General features: G+C 48.1%; 3 protein-coding genes across 4 annotated transcripts in view; all 3 read right to left on the bottom strand.

Annotated features, from left to right (window-relative positions):
• Positions 1-712: 712 nt before the first annotated feature.
• Positions 713-7,687, bottom strand: Mcidas (multiciliate differentiation and DNA synthesis associated cell cycle protein). The gene is made up of 7 exons (XM_050152768.1): positions 7,571-7,687; positions 7,378-7,474; positions 7,104-7,195; positions 3,480-3,552; positions 2,712-2,953; positions 1,300-1,410; positions 713-1,147 (listed from the first exon to the last, which is right to left on the bottom strand). Exons 1-7 carry the CDS (start codon positions 7,685-7,687, stop codon positions 713-715), a joined length of 1,167 nt encoding a protein of 388 aa, XP_050008725.1.
• A 2,954-nt stretch (positions 7,688-10,641) lies between these two features.
• Positions 10,642-13,680, bottom strand: Ccno (cyclin O). The gene is made up of 3 exons (XM_050152807.1): positions 13,198-13,680; positions 12,329-12,514; positions 10,642-11,839 (listed from the first exon to the last, which is right to left on the bottom strand). The coding sequence occupies exons 1-3, from the start codon at positions 13,582-13,584 to the stop codon at positions 11,360-11,362; spliced, it is 1,053 nt and encodes a 350-aa protein (XP_050008764.1). The 5' UTR covers positions 13,585-13,680; the 3' UTR covers positions 10,642-11,359.
• A 9,180-nt stretch (positions 13,681-22,860) lies between these two features.
• Dhx29 (DExH-box helicase 29) overlaps positions 22,861-26,959 on the bottom strand; it is a 45,828-nt gene continuing 41,729 nt past the window's right edge. For both annotated transcript variants that reach the window (XM_050152845.1, XM_050152846.1), the window contains 3 exons: positions 26,396-26,527; positions 25,105-25,201; positions 22,861-23,154 (listed from right to left, as the gene is read on the bottom strand). In XM_050152845.1, coding sequence (XP_050008802.1) covers positions 23,102-23,154; positions 25,105-25,201; positions 26,396-26,527 — 282 coding nt within the window. In that variant the 3' untranslated portion in view covers positions 22,861-23,101. The remainder of the gene's footprint in view (positions 23,155-25,104; positions 25,202-26,395; positions 26,528-26,959) is intronic.

Below are 26,959 nucleotides of genomic sequence, written 5' to 3'. Positions count from 1 at the left end.
TGGTTTTTTCTTTTTTCTTTTCCAACTGAAATAAATTTTTCAGTAGTGACACAGTTAGTTGTGCTCCAAAGACTGAGGGAAACTGAGTCCAATGTGTTGAAATCCTCACACCGATACCAGGCTTCTGGGCCTAGAATCCTGAAGTGACTGGGGATCGGATGAGTCCAAGAAAGCCCCTTTAGTGGAAAAAAAAAATCATTCTTTGCACTATTCTCCCTTCTTATAAATCTGGAGCACCCATGACTTTAAAGCGCAGCTAAAGCCAGCTAAGTGTGGTGGCGAACACCTGTAATCCCAGGACGCAGGAGGTGGAAGCAGAAAGGCCCACAGTTCGAAGCCATCATAATGGCAAGCCTGAGGTCAGCCTGGGCCAGGTCAAGTCTGGCTCAAACAAACAAACTCAAAGCGCTAGAAAATAAATACTTCTAAGTTGGACTATAATGTGTGTGTAGCGCGTGTGCATGTGTATACACACACTTACACACTTTCACCGCGGAGAGGTGAGCAATACACCGTGCTCCGGAGCAGAGCTTTTTAGAGCGCGGGTGTCAACATTTCAGGACCATTTTTGTTCTTGAAAAAAAAAATATTAAATTTCAGAATGGCATTCTCGCATTTCAGAATGGCATTGTAGAGAATTCTGGAAACCACTGGCTTGTAGAAGCTTCCATCTGGTCACAGGGCAGTGTTTTAGGGGAAACCACATCCCTTCTCAGCTGGGGACCCAGCGGAATTTGTAACCACCAGTGACTGTCCGGATGGTGAAGGCTTTGCCCTGGGGGAAGGCCAGTGTTCGGATGGTACTGTGGCTGCGGATGGACGTGCTGAAGGAGCCGCCTTCCTCCAGCTCACTGTGGCTCAGGTTCACTGAGCTGGCGCTGCAGTCGGTGCGCAGCCCTCGGAAGGCACCATGCAGGTTCCTGGAGTTGCAGTTCTTGCTGCCTGGCTCTTGTTGCAGCCTAGGTCGCTTGGGGTCGCGGTTCTGCAGGGCTTCATCGCAGCGCTGGGAGATGTCCCTAAGGATGGCGTCCACTTCCGAGCAACCCTGTCCTGCTTGGCCCGCCGCACAGAGCAGCTCCTCCAGGCTCCTTTTCGTCGTCGCCTTGATCTGGAAGGGCTCTGGTGGGGACTGCGTGATCATCAGCTTCTGTAAAAGATGAAGAGCCAGGAGGACTCGCCTGGAGCTGCGTGAACAGAAAGAGCCCCGGGCGCGCGCTATACAAGGGACACAGGGGGGGGGGGGCATCACAGGCGCCGCTGCTACACTTCCGACGGTGTCCCTCACGCCTGTCCACTCACGTCCAGCACTGAGGCCAGGTGCCGGGTCCGGCTGGCGAGTTCTTTCAACTGCACGTTTCTCTCCCTGAGCGAGGCGATCTCCTCCTGCTTCTGCGTCAGCGTCACGTGCAGCTGCAGTAGGACATCTAACATCAGAGAGGCCACAATGCTAGGTCCACTCTTCAGGAATTGAACTCAGACCTGACATCTCATAGGGACCGAGGACCCACGGACCTTTGTTCTCCTGACAGTAGCCAATTATTTGACCTTTTTTTTTTAAAAAAAAAAAATAGTTGTGTGATAAACCATATCTCAGTTAAACGTTAATGTGTTCTTCGGAGGTAGTCAAGAGTATTGATTTGGACAACAAGCCCTTCTAGGTGCTCCCTGTGGAGTTCAACCGCCTCATGTCTCAATTTATTTATCTATAAAAATGGGGCTAGTGGGATTGTCTAGCTTCTGTGTTGTATAAAACGAGAGAAGAAAATAAGTTGGTAAACGCAGTGTCAGGCACATAGAAAACTTCCATCAATATTGTTAACACTATTACCAGTCTGACGGAATTCCCGAGCAATGGTGCACACCTGTAACTTTGGCACTAGGAGAAACTGAGGCAGGAGGATCAGGGTTCTAAGCAAGCCTGTGTGCGTTGCATGACAAGTTCAAGAAAAAGAAAAGGGCTGGGAGTGTAGCGCTGTTTGGTGGAGTATTTATGCATGAAGCCCTGGGTTAGATACCCAGAATCCCATAAATCAGAAATGGTGATGCATGTCTGGAGGATGAGGAGTTCAACCAAGGTCATCCTCTGCTACATAGGGAGTTAGAGGCCAGCCTGGGCTACAAGAGATCCTGTTTTCCAAAAGAAAAGAAAGGGCATGGGGAAGAAAAGGAAACCGAAAGAGAGAGAGAGAGAGAGAGAGAGAGAGAGAGAGAGAGAGAGAGAGAGAGAGAGAGGAAAGAATGTCCGGTGGGCGCGCTTTCTCGATTTAGTGAGTTCAGAACCAGTTTATACTTCCTGAACAGTACCGGCTATTAGAACCCCTGGGTCTATCGACGCGCGTGCCAGCCTTCACAATTCCCAACTTGTGCTCTGTACTAGGCCCTGACCGTACCCCAGGATTCCTAGCCACCGGTGTCCTTACTTGGTNCAAAAGAAAAGAAAGGGCATGGGGAAGAAAAGGAAACAGAGAGAGAGAGAGAGAGAGAGAGAGAGAGAGAGAGAGAGAGAGAGAGAGAGAGAGAGAGGAAAGAATGTCCGGTGGGCGCGATCTCTCGATTTAGTGAGTTCAGAACCAGTTTGGGCCAATTGAACAGTACCGGCTATTAGAACCCCTGGGTCTACAGACGCGCGTGCCAGCCTTCACAATTCCCAACTTGTGCTCTGTACTAGGCCCTGACCGTACCCCAGGATTCCTAGCCACCGGTGTCCTTACTTGGTTATTCTCTATGAGAGCTGTACCCAGTGCCCTCTGGTTCTGGTCGGCCACCTCCTTCCAGTACTGCTCGGTTGGCGGTGGCGGCAGGTCTGGAGCACAGGGTGGTAGGGGCAGCTGTGGAGACCCCAAGGCAGGTGGGTCCAGCGATGGCGAGAGGCAGGACCCGAAAGACGAAACATCGCATGGGGAAAAGGGAAAGTCACCGTCGGTCGGGGGAGGCGACATCAAAGAGGATGAATCTGGGAGAAAACAAAAGCTGGATTGGCTGCCTCCAGATCGTGCCCAACTAGCCACGGGGCGGGGGGGGGGGGGGCAAAATGCTTCCCAGACATTTGGGTTGTTTGAGTTTTTCTTCATAAGGCAAAGTCTATGATTCCTGGTCTTACTCACTGTTTTTTTCATAAGCACCCGCTGAGCTAATCTGAAGGAACTCAGGCAAACCTCCTGGAGCCTGGGAAGCATACAAGATTTTGTTTCTCTGTAAACACTTCTCATTTAACTTCTGTCCCACGGGATCACAGAATGGGTACCTCATTTCCAGAACCCACACTAAGAAACCCATAGCCTAAAGACCACGTGACATAATTTCCCCATTTTAGGGAAAGGATATCCTCAGTTAGGGAGAGTCCGACCCCTTGGTGAAAGAGAGGCTGACCAGTGTCAGGCAGCCGGGCTGACCACCTTCACCATGACACGATCTGAAGTGTATGGTTTTGGTAGGTGACAATCTCTTTTGTCATTTAGCTGCAAGGAGACTGCACTTGCCTGCAATGAGATCCTCCACAGTGTCTCTGAAATTCTGCAGGCTGAAATCGTTTTCAGTTTGCAAGGAGGGGTTCTAAAACAAAGCAATGGTGTGAGCCAGTCAACACTGAGTCTGGGCTTCGGAGAACAATTCTAAACAGACAGACAGAGATCCTTGAAGCTTCTAAGGTTAGTCTGCATGCACTCTGGTTCACAAATAATAATAATAATAAGCAAATTGAAACCTACTTCCACTTTCTATAACACTGCTGTATTATTGACTCAACATGCTCTACATTTTGGCGGAAGTGCCACTTCTCTTTGGAGCTGCCCTCCCTCCATTGTGTGCCCATCTGCGAGGTGTGTGTGTGACTCAGAGCCATTTCCCAGGATATCCCCGCTGGATGAGGAGGAAGGAGGTCTTTCCCCCTCTGACAGCAAGGCCGGAAGCCATGGATGGGAGCTGTGAGCGGTCACCAGGTTCAGCCTCTAGCCTAANTTTGATATTCTTTGTGCACCCATGGAATTGCAATTCCTACTTAAACCACCCCCACCCCCACCCTTACCTTCCTAAGAGCCGAAAGCTTGGCGTTAACACCAGGACAGGCACCAAGGCTTCCAAAGTCTAGGCCTAAAGTGCTAACCACCTCACTGGTAAAGGAAAGGGAAGGATGGGGCTGTGACCAATGGGGTCAGGGATACTATGAAAGGTGTCGGTTCAGGAGACTGCAGCAGCTATGGTGTCATGTGTGTGTTGTTGTTGTTGCTGTTGTTAGTGTGTGTGTGTGTGTGTGTGCTGTTGCTGTTGATGGGTTGTTGTTTTGTTTTTTTCAGTTTCTCTAAAAGTTGGAGTTGGCTTTTCACCTATGGTGGGATACAGCTCCATGTTGCCTGACCAGGGTTCCCAGGTGCCTGAGAGAGAAGGAAAATGGTAAGAAGGCAGGGGTCCAGGCATCTTCCTCGTCTCTTAAGGGATGGGCATTTCAAGTCAATGACATTTTCCTATTTCCGTAATCTCTCAGTTAACCCTCCCACCAGTGTGGAAAGCAGGCAGGCGCCACAGAATGCTTTCTCCTCTTCCTCTGAGCGAGAATCCTGGAGAAGAAGGGTTACCCAACGCCTAGTGACCAGCCTGGCATGGCTGCTTCATTGTCTTCTTGGGAGTCCCCGCTTCCTTGGAGGCCAGAGTTTGAAAGGGGAAAGGACTTTCTTGGATGCTGGTGTGAGGGAATCCATCCCAGGCGTGCACCAGAAATGCCTACTGATTCCACTATTGAGTCTTATCTTTGCATTGATCATTTTGTTCTCCCAGAAGCCCTTCTTTCCTGGTAGTCATATATGTTGGGAAATTGAAAAGAACCCCTATTCTAACCTTCTTTCTGGCCCTATTTTCAAGAACCAGACTCCCTTATGGACAAAAGAGGACAGATGACCTCAGCAGCTGAGGACACTGAGGACTCTAAGTCAAGTGAGAGGCCCAGGCTTGACTTCTTTATTTGAGCATCAGGTCTAAAAAGAATGAAGCAGGCCAGGCGGTGGTGGCTCACGCCTTTAATCCCAGCACTCAGGAGGCAGAGGCAGGCGGATCTCTGTGAGTTCGAGACCAGCCTGGTCTACAAGAGCTAGTTCCTGGACAGGCTCCAAAATCACAGAGAAACCCTGTCTCAAAAAAACAAACAAAAAAATAAAAAAAAATAAAAAGAATGAAGCAGTCTCTGCAGGGTGGTGGTCCCTCCCACCCTTGCCTTAAGATCCACTTCTGGGCACCACCTGTACGCTGAGCTCCTCGCTAAGGGTATAAAAAGTTGGCAGAGGAGTCCTTAAACGTGTTGCTAAGCCAGTTCTTCACGGTGGCCATGAATTTTGCAGAGTTCTGTACTGGGTCTGTACCCATGCACCTTGTGGTCCCAGCACCTGCTGTTAGGAAACTGGAAGGAGTCCTCTTCCCTTGGGTTCTCATCTGGATAAGACCACCTGTCCTTCTGGATGCTTCGTGCGCCACCAAAGAAGAATCGAGTCCCTGGCCTCCGAGGGACCAGAGGAGAGAGGCTCCATTCTCTGCCTGGGATGTGTCAGCGATGGCAAGAGGAGGAAATGGGATGAAGTAGGGAAGTTTCAAGGGAAAGGAGGAAGTCTCTATTCCCCGAGATGGCAAGGGACTAGAATGTTGCTGGGGGGGGGGTAATGGGGGCCTTGAGTACCAGCCTCAGTACCCCTTAGGACTCAGGACTGGATGTCTATGGAAGGCAGGGATCTGAGGGTAAAAAACTAACTCAAGTACATTACCTCTGCATCTTCTGTAGTTTTTGCACAAGGGGAGAAAGTGAAGTGAAGTGAAGGGGGCACAGAGGAGGGGAAGAAGGAGAAGAGTAAGGGGAAAAATAAAGAGAAGTAGAAAAAGTAGTGAGGAGGAGGAGGAGGAAGAAGAAGAGAAGAGTACAGGCTGATCTCTGTGACGTTTGTAGTTTTTACAGACATAGTTGGAAAATTCCATAGGAAAGGACATTGATAATATGTGATAATTTCTGATAAAGTCACCAAAGGAGCAGGTAGAAGTCAACAAAGCAGTACTCCAGAACAGGTGGCCCGACCCAGGAAAGAGACAACTTTGAAGAGGAAGTATCTGGCATTCCAAACTATTAGATAAAGTTACTAAACATCCCTGAATCCTGGGTTCCCCCATTCGCCTCATCTAATTTCTTGTAATAACCAGCTTTGGGGACGCCCAGATTTGTTTGTTAGCAAAGGTAGGGCATGCTGCCTTCCTGCTCAGTGCTGTCTTCTCTAGAAATTTCTATGTGTATGTGGTCTGTTAGCAGGCAATTTTGTGGAGTTGACTCTATGTAAATTTGACTGCTAGAACAAAGTGAATGTCATCACTCCAAGGCCTCATGGTGTTGTGGACTGGAGCAAAGCCACTCCGTTGCCTGTGCAGAAGTCAAACTATTGAAGTGTTTAGGGAATGAATCCTATTTTGAAGGGAAGAATCATGGCTTCCCAAGATTTCCACAGATATGACAGTGACTCTTCCAAAAGGCAAGTGTTCCCTCAGCCCTGCAAAATGGGTTATTCCATGAGGACATGGACGTTTACACTTCCCATTGGATCTGCCTATTGGTCTGTCATGACGCTGTGCAGTCACTGTAGAGTCTTGTGGGCTCCAACAGAGAAGTAGAATAAAACGTTTAAAGTGGCCAGCTGCTGAGTGTCCGTCTCTGCAGACAGAATGGTTTCCATCAGTTTGCTTAAGAGACCTTTGTCGCCCCCCCCCCCGTGACTTTGATAGTCCTTTGGTACCCACGAAATATACATGGTTCCTGAGAGACCGGAAGTGGGTGACAAAACAGTTATCCTATGAGCTTGTGCCCATTCACGTGGTTCCTCAGCCCACCAGCTCCGAATTGCCTTGTTCAGTAGAATAACAAAGGGCCCTGTAGTAAAAGTTGGCCAGACCAGTCCCGAAAATGAGAACTTAATAACATACTAGGAGGGAAGGGAAAATTGGGATCTAGGATGCTTGACTTCCCACAATATACTGAGTGTGCCTGTGCTCCCAGTCCATCTTGAGACCTAAGAGGAAAGTAAACCCACCAGTTTTGCATTTGGATCTGTAAGGGGCCAAGAGCCAAACAAGGGAAAGAGTACCTGCGAGGCGGAAGAATCAGCACTAGATGGCGCTTCGGTGCCAAGTAGCGAGGTGCAGTCTGCGAGGTCCTGCAGGTCTATGGTGGTGAGGGCTGCGCGGGAAGATCGGGGAAACACGCACCCAACGAACCCTAAGCCTCTCTGCCAGGTCGCCACCAGGACCTTCAATCAGGACCTCAGAGCCCGGGGAAAGAGGGGCTACGGATCGCGTGTGCCACACCCACCCGGCATAATCGAGGGTATCGAGGCCTCGTGCAGGTGCCTCGGGGCTCACCTGGCAGTGCAGCGGGCTCTGCGTCAGGGGGATCCTCGTACACCGACACTGGGCTGTCGCCGCCGTATCCGGAGAAGGACTTCCACGGAGGAACGAACTAGCCGGGCACAGAAACGGGGAGCTCAGGTCAGCTGTTGGGGAGCATTGGGCTGGCAGACTCTGCCAGAGCCAAGACCACAGCGAGCATCCCCACCTTCCTCTCTGGCTTCCCGGGCTTGCCGAGTGGCCGCCGCGACAGATCCAGCATCGTATTGGGGCAGATGCTGTCGAAGGCCCGGCGTCCGGCTGCGCTGCCCTCGCACGCCTGCATCCTGGGATGGTGACCCACACCCAGCGCTACTGCACCTGTTGGTGCCAGAGATGGGCAACGGCGCGTGGAAGGAGCGAAGGGAGGGCCTGGAGGAGAAGGGCTGCGCGGGAGGGGCGGCTCGCGCCTGAGCGCCAGAGGTGGCGCCTTCAGCCCGGGACAATCTGCGCACGGGCGGAGGCGTTAACCAGCCTGGCAACCCGGCTTCCCCCGGGAGCTGCGAGCGCGGGGCCCGACCCGCGAGCGCCCTTTGGCGCCGCAGCATCCTGGCTGTGCCAGGAGAAGGTGGGGGTGGGAGGGTTGAGGGAAGGGAGGGCCGGCGCCACCGGTTCCTAACTTTCCAATTTATGGGCAGCGGGGATGTGAAAGTTAATGATTCTTTGTTTTTTCTTACCACCCCAGACACAAGGTTCACAAAGTGTGGAGTGACAATCGCCAAAGCAGAACTCCGAAATTTTCCCAGAAGGTTCTAGTGGGGAAATAAAAGGCCCTTCTCAGGCCAGCCTCCAAATTACAGAAACGGCCCTCAAATCTGAACAACATTCTGGATTTTGGGGTATGGCTTTCATTTGGTCTCTCATTCTTGCCTACTGTCAAGAACTCCGCTCTGTACCTGAGCCTTGCATCTTCCCCGGAAACGGTGCCTAAGCATTTTTAAGGGGGGGAAAAAAAGCAATGCTGAGGCAGGAGGACTGCCATAAGTTCAAACTTACTCAAGAGTTCTTGGGCTACATACTGTTTCATAGGCCAACCTGAGCTAAAAGACTGCCTCAGGAAAAAAAAGAAAAGGGGGGGGGGTGACATTTACTTCGGTTTCTGAAAATCTGTACTGTGGACATTTCCAGACCCCCTAAAACCCTGGTGGCCTCAGCTGGCTGTCCTAGCATTTGGCTGTCCACTTTACAGCTGGCTTCTCCCTGCAGTTACACAGATCTCTCTTCAAGTCAGCCCCCTCTCTCCCTGAAAGAAGCATCTTCCAGATTTTGAGTCTACTACAAAGAGACCTTACTCCGAATGGAGCATCTTTGGGTGAGGGGACCTTTTCCAGGACCACCCAGATCAATTCAATGTAAACAAGCATCAGAAATAAGAATCTGCATACCTTTCTGCCGGCCACCACGCTCTTGCCTTACATCTAATAACACAAGGGAAGGACCTTTGTTTTGTTTTGTTTTGTTTTGTTTTTTGAGACAGGGTTTCTCTGTGTCTTTTCGGAGCTTGTCCTGGAACTTGCTCTGGCCTGAACTCAGAGATCTGCCTGTCTCTGCCTCCCTCTGCCTCCCTCTGCCTCCCTCTGCCTCCCAAGTGGCAGGATTAAAGGCGTGCACCACCACCATGGGAAGGACCTTTTATTTGCACCCATTAGCTGAATTAAGAACCAAGATATTCCCAAGAGGTGCATAATGGTGAGTGAATTTTAAAAGATCTTTTTACAGGAACTGAAATGAGGTGTGCGTCTGAGATGAAGGGTTGGGGGGGGGCAGGGAGCAAACACTGGCTTTGGTGTGAAAATACACAAGGGTGGAGGTTAGACCCCACCAGACCAGATCTGCCTTTAAGAAAAGCAGCAGTAACACCTACCCCAGCAGAGTTGGGAAGAGAAGTTGCTTTATGTATGCCCAGTGGCTAGTGCTTAGACAAATTAGGGTTTTGTGCATGTGGGGGGGGTTCTTTTGGTTGTTTTTGTTCTGGGTCCCCCCCTCCTCCCTCCCCACACAGGATTTCTTTGTGTAACAGCCCTGGCTGCCCTGAAACTCGTACTGTAGACCAGGCTGGTCTCGAACTCACAGAGATCTGCCTGCCTCCACCTCCCGAGTGTTCCTGGCTCTGCTCCCTAGTTGTGGAAAATTTAGGAGACGGCATGGACATGTCAGAAGCAATTGGACTGTTAGATGTCAGTGAAGCTAACAACCCCCAAAGTGAAGCGTTCCATGAAGGGCCAGACCCTAAGGGCCTCCTTGTCTCACCTGAGGACCCTGATGGATGATGGGTAAGAGTCAGACAGGTGACTGGATCCTCACCCCCCTCTTGTGCCATCACACAACAGCTGTTCCACTCCCAAGGAGACTGCTCTACCCAGAGAGGAGCAAGCGGCCTGATGCCCATGCAAGTAAAGGACCCAGCTTCCAGAGAGCTGTCGGGGAGGAGTGCAGAGGCTCTACAATTTGGGGCCTTGCATTTTATTCATCAGACATTGACTTATTCTAAATGCAGAGGCGCAAACTGGGATTTCTTACCCAACACATAAGTTTTCAATCATACAAAAAAAAAAACCCTCCACCACACAATGAACCATATGTTTGCCCTGATTAGGTTTTGGGTTGTTTTCCTGTATAATCTCTCCCAACACTGTGCAGATTACCACTGCCACTGCTTGAGGCTTCTCTGTGCCAGGAGTGGGGCGTATGTGATCATCTCGGCGTAGCCACACTGTACCCCTAAGCAAGGGTGCACTTATCCCATTTTTAGAAGTGGCTCAAGGTCTCCTGGCAAATTGGCTTCACGGCTGCTCACTTAATCACTATTCTCCTCACCCCCACTGCAGGAGCAATATTTAAACTTAACCCCGAGATCCACTGAAGTTGATGAATTTGCTGCAGGTGGCGGGGCTGAGGATCAGGGCCTCTGGGTGATTACAGAGCCCCAGCAGCCCAGGAAGCTTCCCACTTCCCAACCAAGTGTTCCATCCGTAAAGTGGGTCCTGTAGCAAGGCTAGAAGCAAAGACAACAGTGCTGCCTTGCTGAGCCGAGGATCACTAATGAGGTACCGACCACAGAAAGGGGGCTTTAGAAGAATTCCCAGAAACAAACGGGAGAAGCTTAGCAAGGAGGCGAAGGATTAAGACTCATGGGTCAGGTTGCCTCTAAGTCCTGTGTCCTAACATCTGGAAAGTGGAAGACGACTGACTGCTTCCATCGCATTGTCAAAGAGTGGAATGAACGCTAAACACACAGGATACGTTGCAAGTAAGTCAGTGTATTCTTTATTACTGTCACGTTATTGCTAGCCTGGGCGCATGCCGCAGTGTCAGCTGAGCCATGCGTGTACCTGCAGAGGAGGTGGCCCAGGCTGCAACAGCTATAGGATTATGCAAAAAGTTTCTTTTCCAACATCTCCTGGGGGTGCACCAGGGGGGTCTCTTGCTCTACCCACTGCTAACATGCCTACCTGGCCCCTAAAGCTTCCCAGACCCACATCAGTAAGTGGCAGGCACTGCCTTTCTGGACAAAACGGACTACTACAATGACTTCCAACTCTGTCTCACACTCCTTGGGCCACTGGTATGGGGGAGGGAGACTCAGCCTCCAGGCTGGAGGGGGGGGGGGTGATAGAGACAGGCAAACTTGACTTGTCTGATTACTGAACAGTGGCTTCTAAAATCTTGCTAGATTGTTTTCACAGAGCTGTTAACTACAGAGTAAAATATTGGGAGTGAGGACAGACTCTGAAATTGGCGACCACCTTGACCTGAGAAGGGCAGAACTGATAACAGCAGCATATAGACGAGCCAGGACTGTCACCCCGTCCTTGTGTACTGCAAAATAAATAAGAACCCGTTACTGTACACTATTTACAGAGTCCTGAGCTTCTCTTTGGATTAATACTGCACACACTTCTGCAGGCACAGAGCCAGGGCCTGGGAATAAAAGAAACTCAAGGGTGTGCTTTTACTTCTAACTCTGGGGCAGGCTGCACTTCTCCCAGATCCGGGGAGGCAGTATGTGAGTCAGGGAGGTACTGTTGATGGACACCAGCATCTGCAGCTTGCCCAGACAGTCCTGCAGTGCGGCCTCCGGGTGCTCTCCCAGGCGAAGGTCCAGCGGAAGAGGGAGCTGCAGCATGCGATCAGCCAGCGCCAGGCAGCAGATGGCCAGCAGGGAAGGTGTGTAGTTGGTGAAAGCATAATCAGCCAGGCTCAGCTCCGCCACTCCCCGAGCCAGGGTTTGAGCCTCCAGGGCTCTGGTGACCTCAACCTGCCCCGCCTCCACGCGAACGTGAGTGAAGTGCTCCAGGAAGAAGTTGATGGTGGGTGCGTCCAAGCTGAAGTGCAGCTTGTGTAACACGATGCATTCCAGGTTGCACAGCTGCTGCCGGGAGAAAACGCCACCGCACAGGGCCAGGAGCTGTTTCACGCGAGGTGGGTGCACCTCTACCTGCAACAGAGTGCACTCTAGGTTCCGGCCTGGAGGTTTCCTGGACCCCAAGCGCGCCCCACCTTAAATCAGGGAGGAAACTGGGACTTGAACTTCCAGGCAGCCTCACCTTTCCACGACTCCACCCTTAAGCCATGCACGGCTGCTTTTGGTACAGCTTCTCTAGCTCTAGCTCCAATCCAACTTCAAAAAAGTGTGTGTGTGTGTGTGTGTGTGTGTGTGTGTGTAAGAGTGTGTGTGAGAGAGAATGAGAATGAAAAAGCCATGTTTTCCAGAGACTTAGAAATGCCACAAAATTTTGTGTGGGAGGCCTTCGAGGTCTGAAAGGACTGGTTATTTTACTCCGCGTGAAAATATACGAAGTTAAGGCTATGGCGTATAAAGACCCGCGAGCATCTGCCTAGATGAGTCCAGCCACCCAACCCTGAACCATGCACGACTGGAGAGGTTGCCTCCAAACACATCCCACCCTACGCCTGGTGGAGGTACCTGCTTGCAAGCGATGAGCAGACAGGTGACCCCGAGCAGCTGGAAGCAGTCTGCAGCTACTGGGGTGGTAAGGAGGAAACGGTCCAGAATGTTCACCGTCAGGCACAGCGACTCGAATGAGAGGCCGAATTGGCGGTGGACTGGCAGGAGCCAGCTGAGCAGTTTACAGCGGGATTGTGCGGTCACCTGCCGGGGGGGGGGGGGGGGGGGNAGAGGCCGAATTGGCGGTGGACTGGCAGGAGCCAGCTGAGCAGTTTACAGCGGGATTGTGCGGTCACCTGCCGGGGGGGGGGGGGGGGGGGGGGGGGGGGGGGGGGGGGGGGGGGGGGGGGGGGGGGGGGGGGGGGGGGGGGGGGGGGGGGGGGAAGGAGAGAAAGGAAGTGTGCTAAAACAAGGGACCAATATAATTCAGGGAGCTTCCCCGAATGAAGGTAGAGAGGAAAAGGCTAAATGCCCTGAAAAATGGAAAACACGTGGAGTGCGGGCCTGGCTGAGTCTCGGAACGCGTGGGCTCGAGCTCAGTACTGTACGGAGGGCGTGCATCAGGGGTGGGGGAAGGGTCCATTTCTAGACGTGCAGACAAACTTAGGGCTCTAACCTAGAAACTTTCGGACTTTTCCGCACTCTAATAAACTCCTCTACCCCCCGGAACTAACGCATAGACTTCAGCTATTCACACCCCCCACTTTTCTCCATCTAGAGAGTGAGGTCAGTGGCCCAATGCCCTAAGATCCCCATTGTTCCTATTGATGGCAGAAAATGGGCTGCAACGACTAGGGCGCTGCGAAGGGAGACAGCAGCAAAGGAGTGAGCGAGCCCGAGAGATGTGAAGCGCTATGGCCAGGGTCTGGCTTTGTCAACCGCCTCACTTGTGGCTGTCGCGCCAGCGACTCCCGCGGATGGAAAAGGCTCTCCTGTGCCTTGCGAAAATCGTAGCAGCTCTGACCGTAGTCTCTGAAGGTCTGGAGATCTAGAGCGTTCAAGGGCTGGGTAGGACTGAGTAAGGAGCTGCAGTCCCGCGCCGCAGACGCCACAGGGCTGTCCGCGCCGTCCGAGCTAGAGCTGGGGGACTCGAAAAGGTCACAGACGCCGGAGTCTCCCGGGAGCGAACACGCGTTCAGCGGCCGCAGTGGCTCCTTCCTCCGGAGGCGCGGGCGTCTGCTCTTCTTCACTGGGGCGCGGAGGTTCTGATGGTTGTCCCGCCTTCCGGCTGCCGCAGCGGGGCTGGCCGGGCTGGCAGGACAAGGCGTCACCATGATACAATCTGGTAGACGCCCTGGCGTCCACAACGCCCGGCTACGGCGGGCCTTGAACGCCAGTGCGAGGGGTGCGAGTACGATCCGGTCCTGCTGCTAGCGCAGCTCTAAGTACCCGGCCTGAGCCTTCCCTCCACCACTCCCCCAGGCCTCTCACTGGCTGAGCCCTGAGCGGTCCCCGAGCCGCGCTTTCCCCGAGGCGGGGCCACTCCCCTCGCGTGCCCGCAACGCGCGGCCACAGCGGGGACACAGGGGGGCAGGAGGCGTTGCAACTCGCGCCTCGCACCCGCCTTCAGCTGCGGCTCCGCGCGCGTCTCGCGTCACCCTGGCAACCGCAGCCCGGGTCCTGAGCGCAGCTGCGCGCGCTGAGTGAAAGAGCTTGAAGACCACGGCCCACCCAGGTGAGCGATTCAGGAACAAAGGGAAAAACTGCTCCCAGGAGACAGGAAAGGGACTGGGCAGCTTTTTGTCCTTGGTTAGATTGTCTGGCCTGGTGTGATCATCTAGGCCGACTTTCACCCAGATTGGTCAGCATCTGAACTCCCTACCAAGATCGGGCTAGGACTGTGAACTCGTTTACGTCTATTTTATTTCATTCATTCTCTCGGGCATCAGAGCTTTGACCTATTATTACTCGCATCTGCTAAGTATGTACGTGGGAGCCCGGCCAGCCAGCCAGGTATTTATGATCCAACAACATAAAAAACAATGCCTCAAACGATCGCACAGATCCACTGCCCTTTGGATGCCCAGTTATGCACTTTTCATCCCAAGCCAAATAAGCCGAGGCGCTAGCCGGTTAAGAACGTAACGTCGCAGGTGGCGCTTCAGTCGAATTGTTCACAGCGAGTTCTGGTTTAGGTCATTAGCTTCTAACCCTCTGCCTTCCCAGGCTGAGCCTAGCTCCCCGGGGAGGGTGGAGGAGAAACAAAAGAATGCAGAGCTGGGGGCGGGGCGCACCTGCGGGAGAGGGAGAGAATGTGACACCTTCAGGCCCAACCGGTTTACTCTAGACTCGGGTCCTAACCCAGCTTAGAGTCCTTCACTACTCTTGAATCCTAAGGAGAGGGCTTCTAACGGACTGACTGTGACCATTTTCTAGGTGCAAGACACCTAAACTCAGCCAGAGCGTCACAGACGCACGCCGACGGAGGAGGCTGTTAGGTGCCATGAAATCTGCACACTTAACCATCCTCACTTATTCCAGAGAGATGAAAAATCTTTGTAGTCTACGTGTAAATTCTGTCCCCTAGAAACCCGGCAGAGAAGGTGAGAGAAAAAGGCTGGATTTCAGGTTCTCACCTCTGTTTCTATTCTCTAAAATCCCAAAGGAGCTTTCGTGCTCCGGGTTTAAATCGCAGCACCTGTGGCGCTGAGAATCACCTGAGAACTCGCGAGTGCCTGGGTTTCTGACTCCTCTCAGGCTGGTTGCTAACATTATGGGAAGATCAACTGACTTCACAGAAAAGGGGTCACATAGCAAACCTCTTCCAAGATGAGTTTTCTGGGCGAGGGGAAGGATCAGGACCTCTGATTCTGCCTACTGGTCCAGCTGGAAAGAGCACAAAGCAAACTTGTAGGGGCCAAATGTTCCTATTTAATGGTCATGCTCAGCAAGGCGTTACTCGGTCTCTATTTCCTTGTCTGTAAAAGGATATTATTACTTGCCTCGAGGGTCAAGTAAAGTCGATGTAAAAACTTGAAAGTCCTTTTTGAATGTAAAACGCTGGGGGGGGGGCATTTGGAAGATGATCCTGAGGAGTCGACAACTTTATTTATTATGCTGGAGGTAAATTGAAGACTCACCCATCAAAGAGTGGGTGTGAGCCTCTGAGGGGTTTTGTCTGTACTTAGAATGGCTCCCTACAGATGTTGCCTGAGTTTCAGCGTCTGTGGAATGCTCACTGTACCCAGGTGCTGTGTCTAACACAGGGAGGCTGATTATGACTTTACAGAGCTGAAGTTCTGTTAGGATACAGAGCCTTTTGTCACATGCATTGAATATGATAAGGGTAGTAACTGAGGATCCTCTGGTTTTTCAAGTTGCTGGAGAGGGGGGAAGCCCCCAAGATAGCCACTTAAATTCTTTTTTTTTTTTTTAGTTTTTTCGAGGCAGGGTTTCTCTGTGGTTTTGAAGCCTGTCCTGGAACTAGCTCTTGTAGACCAGGCTGGTCTCGAACTCACAAAGATCCGCCTGCCTCTGCCTCCCGAGTGCTGGGATTAAAGGCGTGCGCCACCACCGCCCGGCAGCCACTTAAATTCAAATGTCAGATAAACAACAAATGCATTTTTCGCAAGTATGGCCCAAATATTGTATGAAACATAACTATAAGAGAAATACGTTTTCCTGAGATTCAAATATTACTTGAAGCAATATACTGTAACAACAGGCTATTCTTTACCTGATAGTCAGACTCAATGGGGCCTCCTGATAGTTGGAGGACTCGGGTGGGTGTCATCCTACTTCATGGCAAGATCAGCCTCACTGGAAACCAAACACTGATGGTTTAACCAAGGTCAGGAGGAAGGTGAAGTAACCCTTGATTAAGGATTACTCTGAGGCTGTTGCTGCAGCTCAGGGTGCAAAATTTGCCTAGTGTGTGATGCCCTAGGTTCACTCTCCAAAACTGAAAAAATAAGGAGAGAAAGGACCAAATTAGGTTTGGTAATTCATGGAAGAAATTATTTGTAGAGAATGAGAGTAGAGATAAGAGAGTCCAACTATATTTAGGAAATAGATTAAGGGGTTTCATGTTAGGGGCTTGGGGAAATCAAGGAGGATTCTGAGTTTGACCTATGCACCCAAGTGAGTGGGTGGTGTTTAAAACAATACAACCTCCAAGAGTCTGGGTAAGGTCAAAAAGAATGTGGGAGTTTCCAGCCACGTCTTTTAGCTCAAACTCAGCCAGGACCAAAGCATTAAAGGACACACTATTAAACACACACACACACACACACACACACACACACACACACAGAGAGAGAGAGAGAGAGACAACAAGTAGTAGCCTTTAGTTCTCAATTGTTGCTTAGTTTAAAAAACAAACAAACAAACAACCCTCAAGGTTTGACTGAATTAACTGATTATAGACCCAGTACACAGCTTTGCGGTGCTTCATGGAATTTGACAGAAAAGGAACCCCGAAGGGAGGTTTTCTGTTTCGGAGTACCATGCCGGCCATGAAGAGTCTTTCCACACTAGGAAGGCTTTGTTATTTTTTAGTGCCAACAGAAACCTCGCTTCTAACAGATTTAGCTTGGATGTAACTGCTCCATCTAAGAGTCACATCAAAGCTGAGGGCTAGAGCTGGGTGCAGTGGTTCACGCTTTCAATCCCAGCAAGTATTGCCTGTGATAAGGGTGATACAGAGTCAGGCAGATCTCTGTGGTCTACACAGAGCAAGTTCCAGGACAGCCAGGGCTGTTACACAGACACACCCTGTCTCAAAAAGACCAAACCAAACCAAAACAAAAGTGCTGAGCACTAGAATTTAGTCTAGGACTCCACCCGTTGCTTCCTCATCACACCCATTTGCTTGGCGGTAGTGCTCAAGTACCACGGTGAAGGTTTGGAGGTCAGAGAACATGAGGCATTGCTTCTCTCCTTCCTGCACGTGGGTCCTAAAGTGTGAACTCAGGTCAGCAGACTTGGGGCAAGGACCTTAACCCACTAAGTTGTCCCATTGGCCCATTTTTTCTAAGTCCAAGGAATATATCATCAAATAAAATAGATTAACATCCATACTTTGAAAAGCTTTTGTTTCAGCCAGGCAGTGGTGGCACATGCCTGTAGCGTGAATTCTAATTGGTCTTAATAATAATAATAAAGAAAAAAAGATGTTAGAGGGTGAAAACTGAAAGATCAGAGAAGCAGAGCAGCCACTAGTTCTTCTACAAAATCCTCAGAACCAAGGGGGCAAGATCCTATCTGCAAAACAGACTGAATCCTGAGCTCCTGCTTCCTTCCACCTTTTATATTTCCTCTCTCCACCCAGCCACATCCCTTCCCTTCTCCATCTCCCTAGTGCTGGGATTAAAGGTGTGAGCCACCACCACTGGGTTCTGTTTCTCTTTTAGTCTGATTCAATCTTGTGTGGCCCAGGGTGGCCTTGAACTCACAGAGATCTGTCTGCCCTCTGTCTCCCTAGTGTTGGGTTTAAAAGTGTGCATCACCACTGCCTGACCTCTATGGCTAACTAGTGAGGCTAGCTCCACACTGCGATCTTCAGGCAAGCTTCATTTGTTAAAGCATGAACAAAATATCACTACACATACCTTTAATTCCAGCATTTGGGAACTTGGGAGACAGGGGCAGGTGAACTCTGAGTTCAAGGCCAGCCTGGTTTACAAATTGAATACCAGGACAGCTAGGACTGTTACACAGAGAAACCCAGTCTTGAAAAATCAAAAAAAAAAAAAAAAAAAGGGGGGGGGGGGGGGGGTTCATTTTGGAGGATTAGACCAAATGATCAAATAGTATTTAAACATGTATTTAAATTTCAGATGGTTTAATTTTAATTTTAGGTGGTTTAATTTAAGCTGAGAAGAATAAAGGAGTGAAAAAGAGGAGTCTTTTAAGATTCTTTTTTAATGATTCTGAGTGTTTTTTCTGTGTGTACTTTATGCCAGAAGAGGGCATCAGGCAGAAGAGAACATCAGATCCCACTATAGATGGTTGTGAGCCATCTTGTAGTTGCTGGGAATTGAATTCAGGACTCCGGAAGAGCAGCCAGTGCTCTTAACCGCTGAGCCATCTCTCCAGCCCTAATAGATGAATCTTAAGTTGTCCCCAAAATCCTCACTGAACAAGGGACACTGGAGCACAGACTTGAAAGAGATAGAGGATGAAGCATGTGTGTTTTGGGTGTAAAGAACATTTCAGGTAGAGGCAGCATAAACAACGGCCAGGAGACAGGAGCTCGTCTGGAGGAGAGTAACAGGTAGGAGAATCGGAAGGTACAAACAGAGATTCTGACAAGAGGTGCCTGGGTTTTGAAAATAAAATATATTATCACAATTAATTGTGTATGTTTTCTTTTATTAATGTGATTTCCAGATGTTTTAAAATTACATAGATGGAGGACAGTGAGCTAGCTCAGTGAATAAAAGGCCTGGCCCAAAGCCTGGGTTCGGGGCCTGGAACGCACATAAAGATAGGAGGAGAGAACCAACTACACAAAATCATCCTTCTCCGTTCACATGCACACACCATGGCATGTGCACACACACACACACACACACACACACATACACACATGCACAACATATACACACAACAAATATTTCAAATTATAGATGGCACATCATATTTCTATGTATAGCATTGTTCAAGCTCAAATCAGACGAGAAGGGAAGGCACAGAGAGAAATGGAACCCACAGAAGAGGCTGCTGAAATAATCCAGGTGAGAGCAGATGGTCTTGGACCAGTGTGGGGGTTGGAGCAGTGGTGAGAGGTGGATAGAGTGCAGACAGATTTGTGTAAAGCCGTAGGGTGTGAACAAAGGTGCATCCCAGGTTCCCTAGCCCTAGAAGCTGAAAAAATGGCACTGGCATAAGATGGCAAAGACTCAAAGGGGAAGCTTGTATGAGGATGAGGATTTTGTATGAACCTGTTAGTCTGGAGATGTCTGTCAAGAACCCGCATGAGGAAGATGAACAGGTATTTGAAGTTGGGGGGTCATGAATGAGGTTGCAGGGCTGGAGAGATGGGTCAGTGGTTAAGAGCACTTTTCTGCTCTTCCAGAGGACCTGAGTTTAATTCCCAGTAATATAGTGGCTCACAACTGTCTGTAATGGGATCAGATTCCTTCTTTTGGTGTGCATGAAGAAAGCACTCATATACATAAAATACATATATATATGTATATATATATATATATATATTTTAAAAAGAATGAGGGTGGGACTGGGAAAAGAATTTATCTGCCTCGGTCTTTCTGGATGTAGTTGTAGATGGGACATGCAAAACGACATCTCTACGTACTCTAAGGTCTGTTGTTCTACCTTCTGAATATTTCTACCCTGGACTGTCACTCTGGTATTATACTCTCCTCATTGGTACAAATGATTTGGTCCAATTCCAGGGCTTTTCATTTGCCCTATGAAAGGTCTCTAATTTGTTTGTTTACCTCTCTGGAACTGGGGTCTAATGCATTTTTTAAAGACTTATTTATTTACTATGTATATAGTGTTCTGTCTGTGTGTTTGCCTGCACACCTGAAAAGGGCATCAGATCTTATAGATGGTTGTGAGCCACCATGTGGTTGCTGGGAATTGAATTTAGGTCCCCTGGAAGAACAGTCAGTGCTCTTAACTGATGTGGGAGTGATTTCTTATTAATAAAGAAACTGCCTAGGCGCATTTGATAGGCCAACCCTTAGGTGGGTGGAGTAAACAGAACAGACTTCTGGGAGAAAGAAGCTGAGTCAAGGAGTCGCCATGGTTCTCCCACTCCAGACAGACACAGGTTAAGATCTTCCCTGGTAAGCCACCTCGTGGGCTACACAGAATATTAGAAATGGGTTAGAACAATATGTAAGAGCTAACCAATAAGAGGCTGGAACTAATGGGTCAAGCAGTGTTTGAAAGAATACAGTTTCCGTGTAATTATTTCGGGCATAAGCTAGCCATGTGGGTGGCCGGGTGCCAGGGACGCAGCCCCACTGCTCCTATTTCGACACTTAACCTCGGAGCCACCTCTCCAGCCCCCCAGGTTGGAACTTCACTTTCCTCTTCTCCTAGCTCAAAGGTTGGGATGAAAGCAGGAACAGTGCATTCCTTCTTTTGACAAACAAAGCCAGAGAGTTGCCACCAGACTTAGACAACTTTGTCGGGCCCTTGGGAAATCTTTACACTGAGTTTGATGTCACTGAAAATTATATTTACTTATGAATCTTTTCTTTTACCATGCTTAAGCTCCAAAACTGAGTGGTATTTAAAGTGCTTGAAGTCAGACAAGTTGTGCTGGTATTTGGTAAACAAAGGGCAGGGATTTTTTTTTCCCCAGGCCATTTTCTAAATGAGACATTTGACTTCTACGTCTCAATGTCCACCTGGGGAAAAGGCTATCTTTCTGTTACCACCTTCCTGGTGTCTTGCCAGTCCCCAGTTCACGAAGGGTTCAGTACACACGCTCAAGTGCGTTGCTTCTCTCCGTGCGTAAATGTGTTCTTTCTCCCACCCACCTGCGGCAAACTGTCAGGCACAAGCAGTACCAAACAATGGCTCTAAGCATTGCTTCCAAGTTAAAGTGCTTGGGTTCAAAGCCCAGCTGCAGCCCACCAGCTGTGACCCGGGGCACATTACACAGCCTTGTTCTTCTGTTTCCTTAGCTGTTGAAAACAGGGCATGGCAGCGGTAAGGGAGCCCCTGAGACTATCATGAAGATTAAATCGAATGTCATCTCTAGTGCCATGTTCAGCAGGATCTGGGCCTGCCTCGATTATTTAACTAAAGTATATGTATATGTCTTCTTGCCAGCAAGGATGGCTGAGGAAAATACCTTTTCAGTTTGGGATGTGTGTGTTTTCTTCAGGTACTTTCTTGTGATAGATAATCAGCTGAGCACGCCAGGAAGGATTGTTCTTAGTTGGAAGACTTGGAGTGGCAAACCCACCCTAAATCTGGTCCATGTCTTCTGGTGGCAGCCCACATAAGAGGACAGAAAAAAGAATCTTTTATGTTTGCCAGCTTGTTCTCGTCCTCACTGGCAAGTTCATCCATCCTGTTCCCTGAGGCATTCAGTGTTTGACCCACCTCTTCAGGATTCTGTCATAGAACCAGCAGCCTTCTAGGACTTTCCTGAAACTCCAGCACCAGATTGGGATGGCTGAGGCAGTCAGTCTTGTCAACTAAAACCACCACCAGATCCTCTGCCTCCTACCAGGGAACAGTCACTGTTGGGCTACTTGGACCACAGCTACACACACACATACACACACAAATGCATACACACAAACACATACACATATCTACACATACAAATACATAAATACATGCACACACATACTTTAAGTGCCTAATCCCTTTGGCCATTTAATTGCCTTTGACAGAGCCATCACTGAAAATGACCACACTGGGAGTTTGGGAGGAGACAAATGCAAGTCATAGGAAATAAAGAGAATAAAATAGTGGCTTTGGGTGTGAGACTGGCTTTGCTTTTGCTTTGTCATTCAGGGTTTCAGCACTGCTCACGTAGGATGGTTATACGAAGACAGATAAGACACGAGGACTGTGGCACTGGGGATGCCATGGGTGGGATTACAGTACCAACGGTCAGAAGCAGCCGAGTGGAAAGGGAGAACCTGAGCAAGGGCGTCTAGTGGGAGGTGACCAGGTGGTCAACTGTCAGAGAAATTGCTCAGTGCAAAGTTCCTGAGGCCTGATGAATGGAAGAGCAGCAGAGAGAAGTCACTGTGGCTGGAGTAGGAAAGAGGGGAGCAACCGGCAGCTAGGAAGGCAGTGGAGTCAGATCACATAGGACATCAGCAGCGTCTGCTGTGTCCTTCGGCTTATTAGGTCGACCTCATTGCAACCTTTAGTTGTTGCCTCATTCAGATGAGCTAGGCACAGGTTCTTTTTAGGTTTGAGAACAAGATCAGGTGGACTCAAAAGTTCGCTTCCCACAACTACTAAATGCAATCTGCAGGAGTCAAATCCGAGTCCATGATTCCCATGTGCCATTCTATACTCTTAAATGCTGGAGGAGGGTCATAAAGAGAAAAAGAACTCTTGGAATAAGTTGCTTTATTGTGTCCCCCTTCTAAACTGACTGTCTTGGGTGTTTTCTACACTATTCTTATTGTGGGCATGTGTATGACGCCCGAGAGTGTTAATGCGCACGTGCAGGTCAGAGGACAACTCTGTGGAGCCAGTTCTCTCCTGCTACCTCTGTTGAGTTCTGGCAGTTGAGCTGGGATTGTCAGGCTGGTGGAAAAGCACCTTTACCCTCTCAGTCATCTTGCGGGGCCTGGTTTGTCTTTCGGAATAGGTCTGGCTATGCTGCCATGATCCCTCTAGGTTCCTGCTCTGTTTGAGTTCCTGTCCTGACTTCCCTCTGTGATAGACTCTTGATGTGGAAGTTCCTCCTCAAGTTGCTTTTGGGTATGGTGTTTTCTCATAGCAACAGAAACCCTTACTAAGTAGTAGGACAAAACTCTAAATTTATTCTCCAAATGTCAGGGGCTGCTAGTGGATGAGATGGTTACACAGGGAATCAAAGCACTTAAGTTTCAGAGAGCAGATGCTGGCCTTGTGACCCAAAGATGCACAAAATATGGATGATACCAAAGAGTTTATTGTGAATGTCATGGCAAATACACCAAGCATCATCGTCATTACAAAGGAACTAGAAAAGTCCGTGTTGAAGGTATGTGCTTCTCTCCTGCCATCTTCAGGTTCATGGCTAGTACCAAAATTTTAGGTAACCAAATACTTAATGGGATGGACGATCTTCACATAATTTCAGGACTGTATCTTCATCTTAACTTTAAAAGCAGTTAACCATGGATTTCAGCATCAATTATTCTCTGTCTTTATCAATTCCGTAATGATCTGTAGAATCTTGTCATCTAAGGGAATGGAAAAATAAAACACCTATGAAAAAATTGAACACTTGCTAATTTTGCAATGTACATATGTGTAAATAAGAGGTGTACTTCATTACAAGCCTGTCTTAAATTAGACCACAAGCCAAGATGAATAATGTACACCATGATATCAGAGATGTCCGGAAAAGTCAATTTTTTTGTTAGTGATTATTAAGGTTATCTTATGCCTACTTCACAAAGCTAACATTTTGTAGAAAGAAGTTAGTATTTGATTATTTATAGGCAAAGGCCCCAAATAATGAGATATAAGTTTTTTTTTTTTTTCCTATTTTTTCCTTTTTTGAAACAAGGTCTTACTAGTTTATAGCCTATACTGGGCTGGAACTCATGATCTCCCTCTGCCTCAATTTTCCCAGTGCTGGGATTATAGATGTACGCCACCAAGCCCAGGCTGTTATTTCTATAATGAACTAGTTCTTTAGAAATTCCATCCAGAAATTCCTCATATCCCCCTCCCCCACCCCAGCTGAAATACACTGAAGGTGTTACTGATGCTCCCTGTTTTGCAATGGGGGATTTTTACCAAACAGTCAAAGGTGACAATGATTTTAATCTCTCCAGGCTTGGACCAAGGACACAAAAATCCTAAGAGGGAAATGCTCCCAGAGAGGCGTCAATGGGGAAGTGACAAGCTTATCAACTGACAAACAGAGAGGTGACATTATTTGCTAAGGAGGCTTTAACAGCCACTCTTGTTTAAACAGCTCTGGAATCCTGACTTCCTGTGACTCTCATAGCAGCAGGGCAGCCGGACTGACATTCTACATTTATACGAGGTTCCAACGGTCCTGGTCTCAGTGGTCGTCATGAGACTTTGACCTGGGCCTATGGCCTGCCTCCCAGGTGCTCGGGAGCTAGAGTAGTATTAAAGAAAAAATAACGTAGAACTGGGAGCGGGAGAGGAGGCTCCTTGTTGGAAGTGAACAACGTTGAGCAAGGAAGAAAGCACAAGAGTAACTTGAGAGACTTCTTCAAGAATGTGAGGCCCTGTCACAGCTTTTCCTCACAGTGAAGCCACAAAGAAGAGTCCTAACTCATCACCCTCATTCCCAATAAAGCACCAAATGTGCGCACAGATAATTCTTACATTATTAAAGCAAAAGCCTAACTTCAGTGCCTATGACACAATGCCAGAGAAGACTAGAACACCAACTAGAATTGCTAGTTCTACACTCTAAGCAAGAGAAAACCACTGGCTTACAGAAACCACAGCTATCAAGGAGCATGTTAAATTAAAGCCTGAAGATGCAAACAATAGATCCTAAGTTTGGGACAGCCTAGGGGTTTACTACAATAATTATCTGCATTTCAAGGGTGATGGTAGGAGGGGGAAGTTTCACAGAAATGACACATCACAAGTCTGCAGAGAAATCAGAGTGCCTGGGACAGGGCTCTGAGCCTGGCATCATTTGTCAGCTTTAGGAGAACGGTGGAGATTTGTCAGGCTAGGGGAGTACTGCAGCATGCCCCCTAAACCAAGTGTTTATTTCAGACTTCTGTTGACGGCCAATGCACTGATACCAACTCCTAACTGTATGTGTGAGACGCGCACGGCAGAGGAAACAATGAGTACCAAAATTTAGTTTTCTTTCTGAAATGGACAGTCTAGAAGTACCAGGAGTAAAGATTTTAAGAGAATAAGCTGTATGAGTTGAACAGAATTTAGCATAAGTAGACTTTATTAAAATAAAATTTTATTAATATTATATCAAAAGTAGGCTTCAGTGTGCTACAGGGTACTCCAGTGTTAAATCATAATTTCTGGAATCAATCTCTCAGATTCTTAAAAAGTTTTAAAAAAATTTAATGTTATTTATTATCTGTCTATATCTATACCCAATAAATATATTTTCTTCTCAATATATACTGTGTATATATCTTCTTTTACCTGTATCACAATAAAACACTTACTTTCGAGAGACATCTTTGGATTTTCAAGTTTTTTTCTTAGAACAGAATCAATGAGAATTCTTAGCTGCTTAAAAATAACGGCGATCTTTACTGGGGCCTGTGGAGAGATGCCACGTTGGACAGTGTTAATCAGGACATGGGCATGTGTCTAGATAGGCCAATGCAAGCATAAGTACCTGATAATTCTATTGACTCAGGGCACCAGGATTTACCATAAAATGCAATGGGAAAAGCATGCCCAAATCAGCCAGGCTACACTGGGAGCTCAGTGCATGGCCTCTTGTTTGTCTAGAGTCTGCTATCTCCTGCCACAATACAGCAACTTATTCCAGGAATTCTTAGTTCCTCTTTATGTAAGACTCTAGGACTGGGAGGAACGGGGAAGCGGAGAGTGGTTTGAAACAGGGTAAGCCTGGCTGGCCAGGAGTTCACAATGTAGACCCAGCTGGTTCTTGAACTTAGAGATCTTTCTGCCTCTGCCTCCCGAGTGCTGGGATTAAAGGTGTGAGCTACCACACCTGCTTGGAGGAAACGTTTATAATTGTTTTATTGAGGTATAATATATAAATCATACAAATGTACTTATTTTAAGTGCTTAATGTCAATGATTTTTTGGTAAATCTGTAGTTTTTTACCAATATCACTACAACCAATTTTTAGAGCATCTCTACCACTCCAGCTTTCAGGCATGAACCAAACATTTTTTTCTTAAAACTGCCCAATTCAGTCCTCTGGCTCTAGGCACACAGCTGTTAAGAACAGGATGTGTGAGAGTTACTTTACACCTGTCAACGTGGAGGGGGCGAGTGGGGCTTACCTCCGTAAATAAGCACAGATTGATTACTTTATCCAGAGAACGCTGCACGTGTTAAAAACTGTGAATCTGTTTGGGTTTTGTATAGAAGGGCCAAAAAAATTGTAGTGGAATAAGCCTGAGTTTGGGGAATCAACAACCAACTAACCCACGGACTCTAGGAAGGTGGATTTCTCCCTATGCCTTCATTGTTTCAAAATGAAGCTATCTTTTGGGATAATCAATGTAAAATTGGTGCCAATATACCTTGCATCAGCAATTATAACAATTATCAATAAACATGTTCTGTGATAGTAACATGATTTTCAGAGCTAAAGGTTTAAAACTATACATTTAAGGTAAGATGAGGTTTTCTGCTGTGAACCACACAGGAAAGTATTATGCAAGCTTCAGTAAAAACTTTAAATCTACCCCAATGACACTGGAATTGGAACGTTTTCACGTAATCAGTAAAGTCATGTGGATGTGGATGGATACCTGGAAATAGATCCAGCCGTCCACAGAGAGAAGCCGCTCGCGGTGCTGGACTTCTATGTCGCCTCCAAAGAGCAAGACTGGAAAAGGAGTTATGAGGGTGGTTTCCCTCAGATAGACTCTGGCATACCTCACCTTCAAAGACAAAGGGAAACACGTCACAGTTAAAGATACAGAATTCTTATATCTTTATAGATATATATATATATATAGTTATTTTTCATGTATGTATTTTATTTGCAAATTTAATAGAAAATTATATACATTTACACAACCATATTCCTCTACCCAACACCCCCTTATTTAGGAACGGAGCACACATCCTTTTCTTTCTGAGTCAACCACTTTTACTGAAAACTCCGGGAACAGACAGATTATTAACCAAAGTCCTGCTGCTATGACTGACTATATTCTAAGTAGGAGTGATGACAGCCAGGGGAGAAATTTTACTATCTTTCTCTTATTTACTGAGAGATATTTGGGTTTTTTTTTTGTTTTGTTTTGCTTTTTCTTGATAAACTGCATCTGGATTTCAAATGTGAACAAAAATAATAGTTCTACTTGAGA

The sequence above is a fragment of the Alexandromys fortis genome, unplaced genomic scaffold (genome assembly GCF_014885135.2).
Source record: "Alexandromys fortis isolate MF-2015 unplaced genomic scaffold, M_Fortis_MF-2015_v1.1 scaffold_73, whole genome shotgun sequence".
Taxonomy (NCBI): Eukaryota; Metazoa; Chordata; class Mammalia; order Rodentia; family Cricetidae; genus Alexandromys; species Alexandromys fortis.
The sequence above is the reverse complement of the archived record's forward strand: the minus strand, read 5'-3'. Positions and strand labels throughout refer to the sequence as shown.

Coding starts and splice junctions, on each gene's coding strand:
- Mcidas (XM_050152768.1), bottom strand. CDS start 7,687: ATGCAGGCGTGCGAGGGCAGCGCAGCCGGACGCCGGGCCTTCGACAGC. Junction 3,553..7,103: donor CTGATTCTTCCGCCTCGCAG/GTACTCTTTCCC, acceptor GCTTTGTTTTAG/AACCCCTCCTTGCAAACTGA. Junction 1,148..1,299: donor ACCTGGCCTCAGTGCTGGAC/GTGAGTGGACAG, acceptor CATCTTTTACAG/AAGCTGATGATCACGCAGTC.
- Ccno (XM_050152807.1), bottom strand. CDS start 13,584: ATGGTGACGCCTTGTCCTGCCAGCCCGGCCAGCCCCGCTGCGGCAGCC. Junction 12,515..13,197: donor CGCTGGCGCGACAGCCACAA/GTGAGGCGGTTG, acceptor CCCCCCCGGCAG/GTGACCGCACAATCCCGCTG. Junction 11,840..12,328: donor TGCTCATCGCTTGCAAGCAG/GTACCTCCACCA, acceptor ACTCTGTTGCAG/GTAGAGGTGCACCCACCTCG.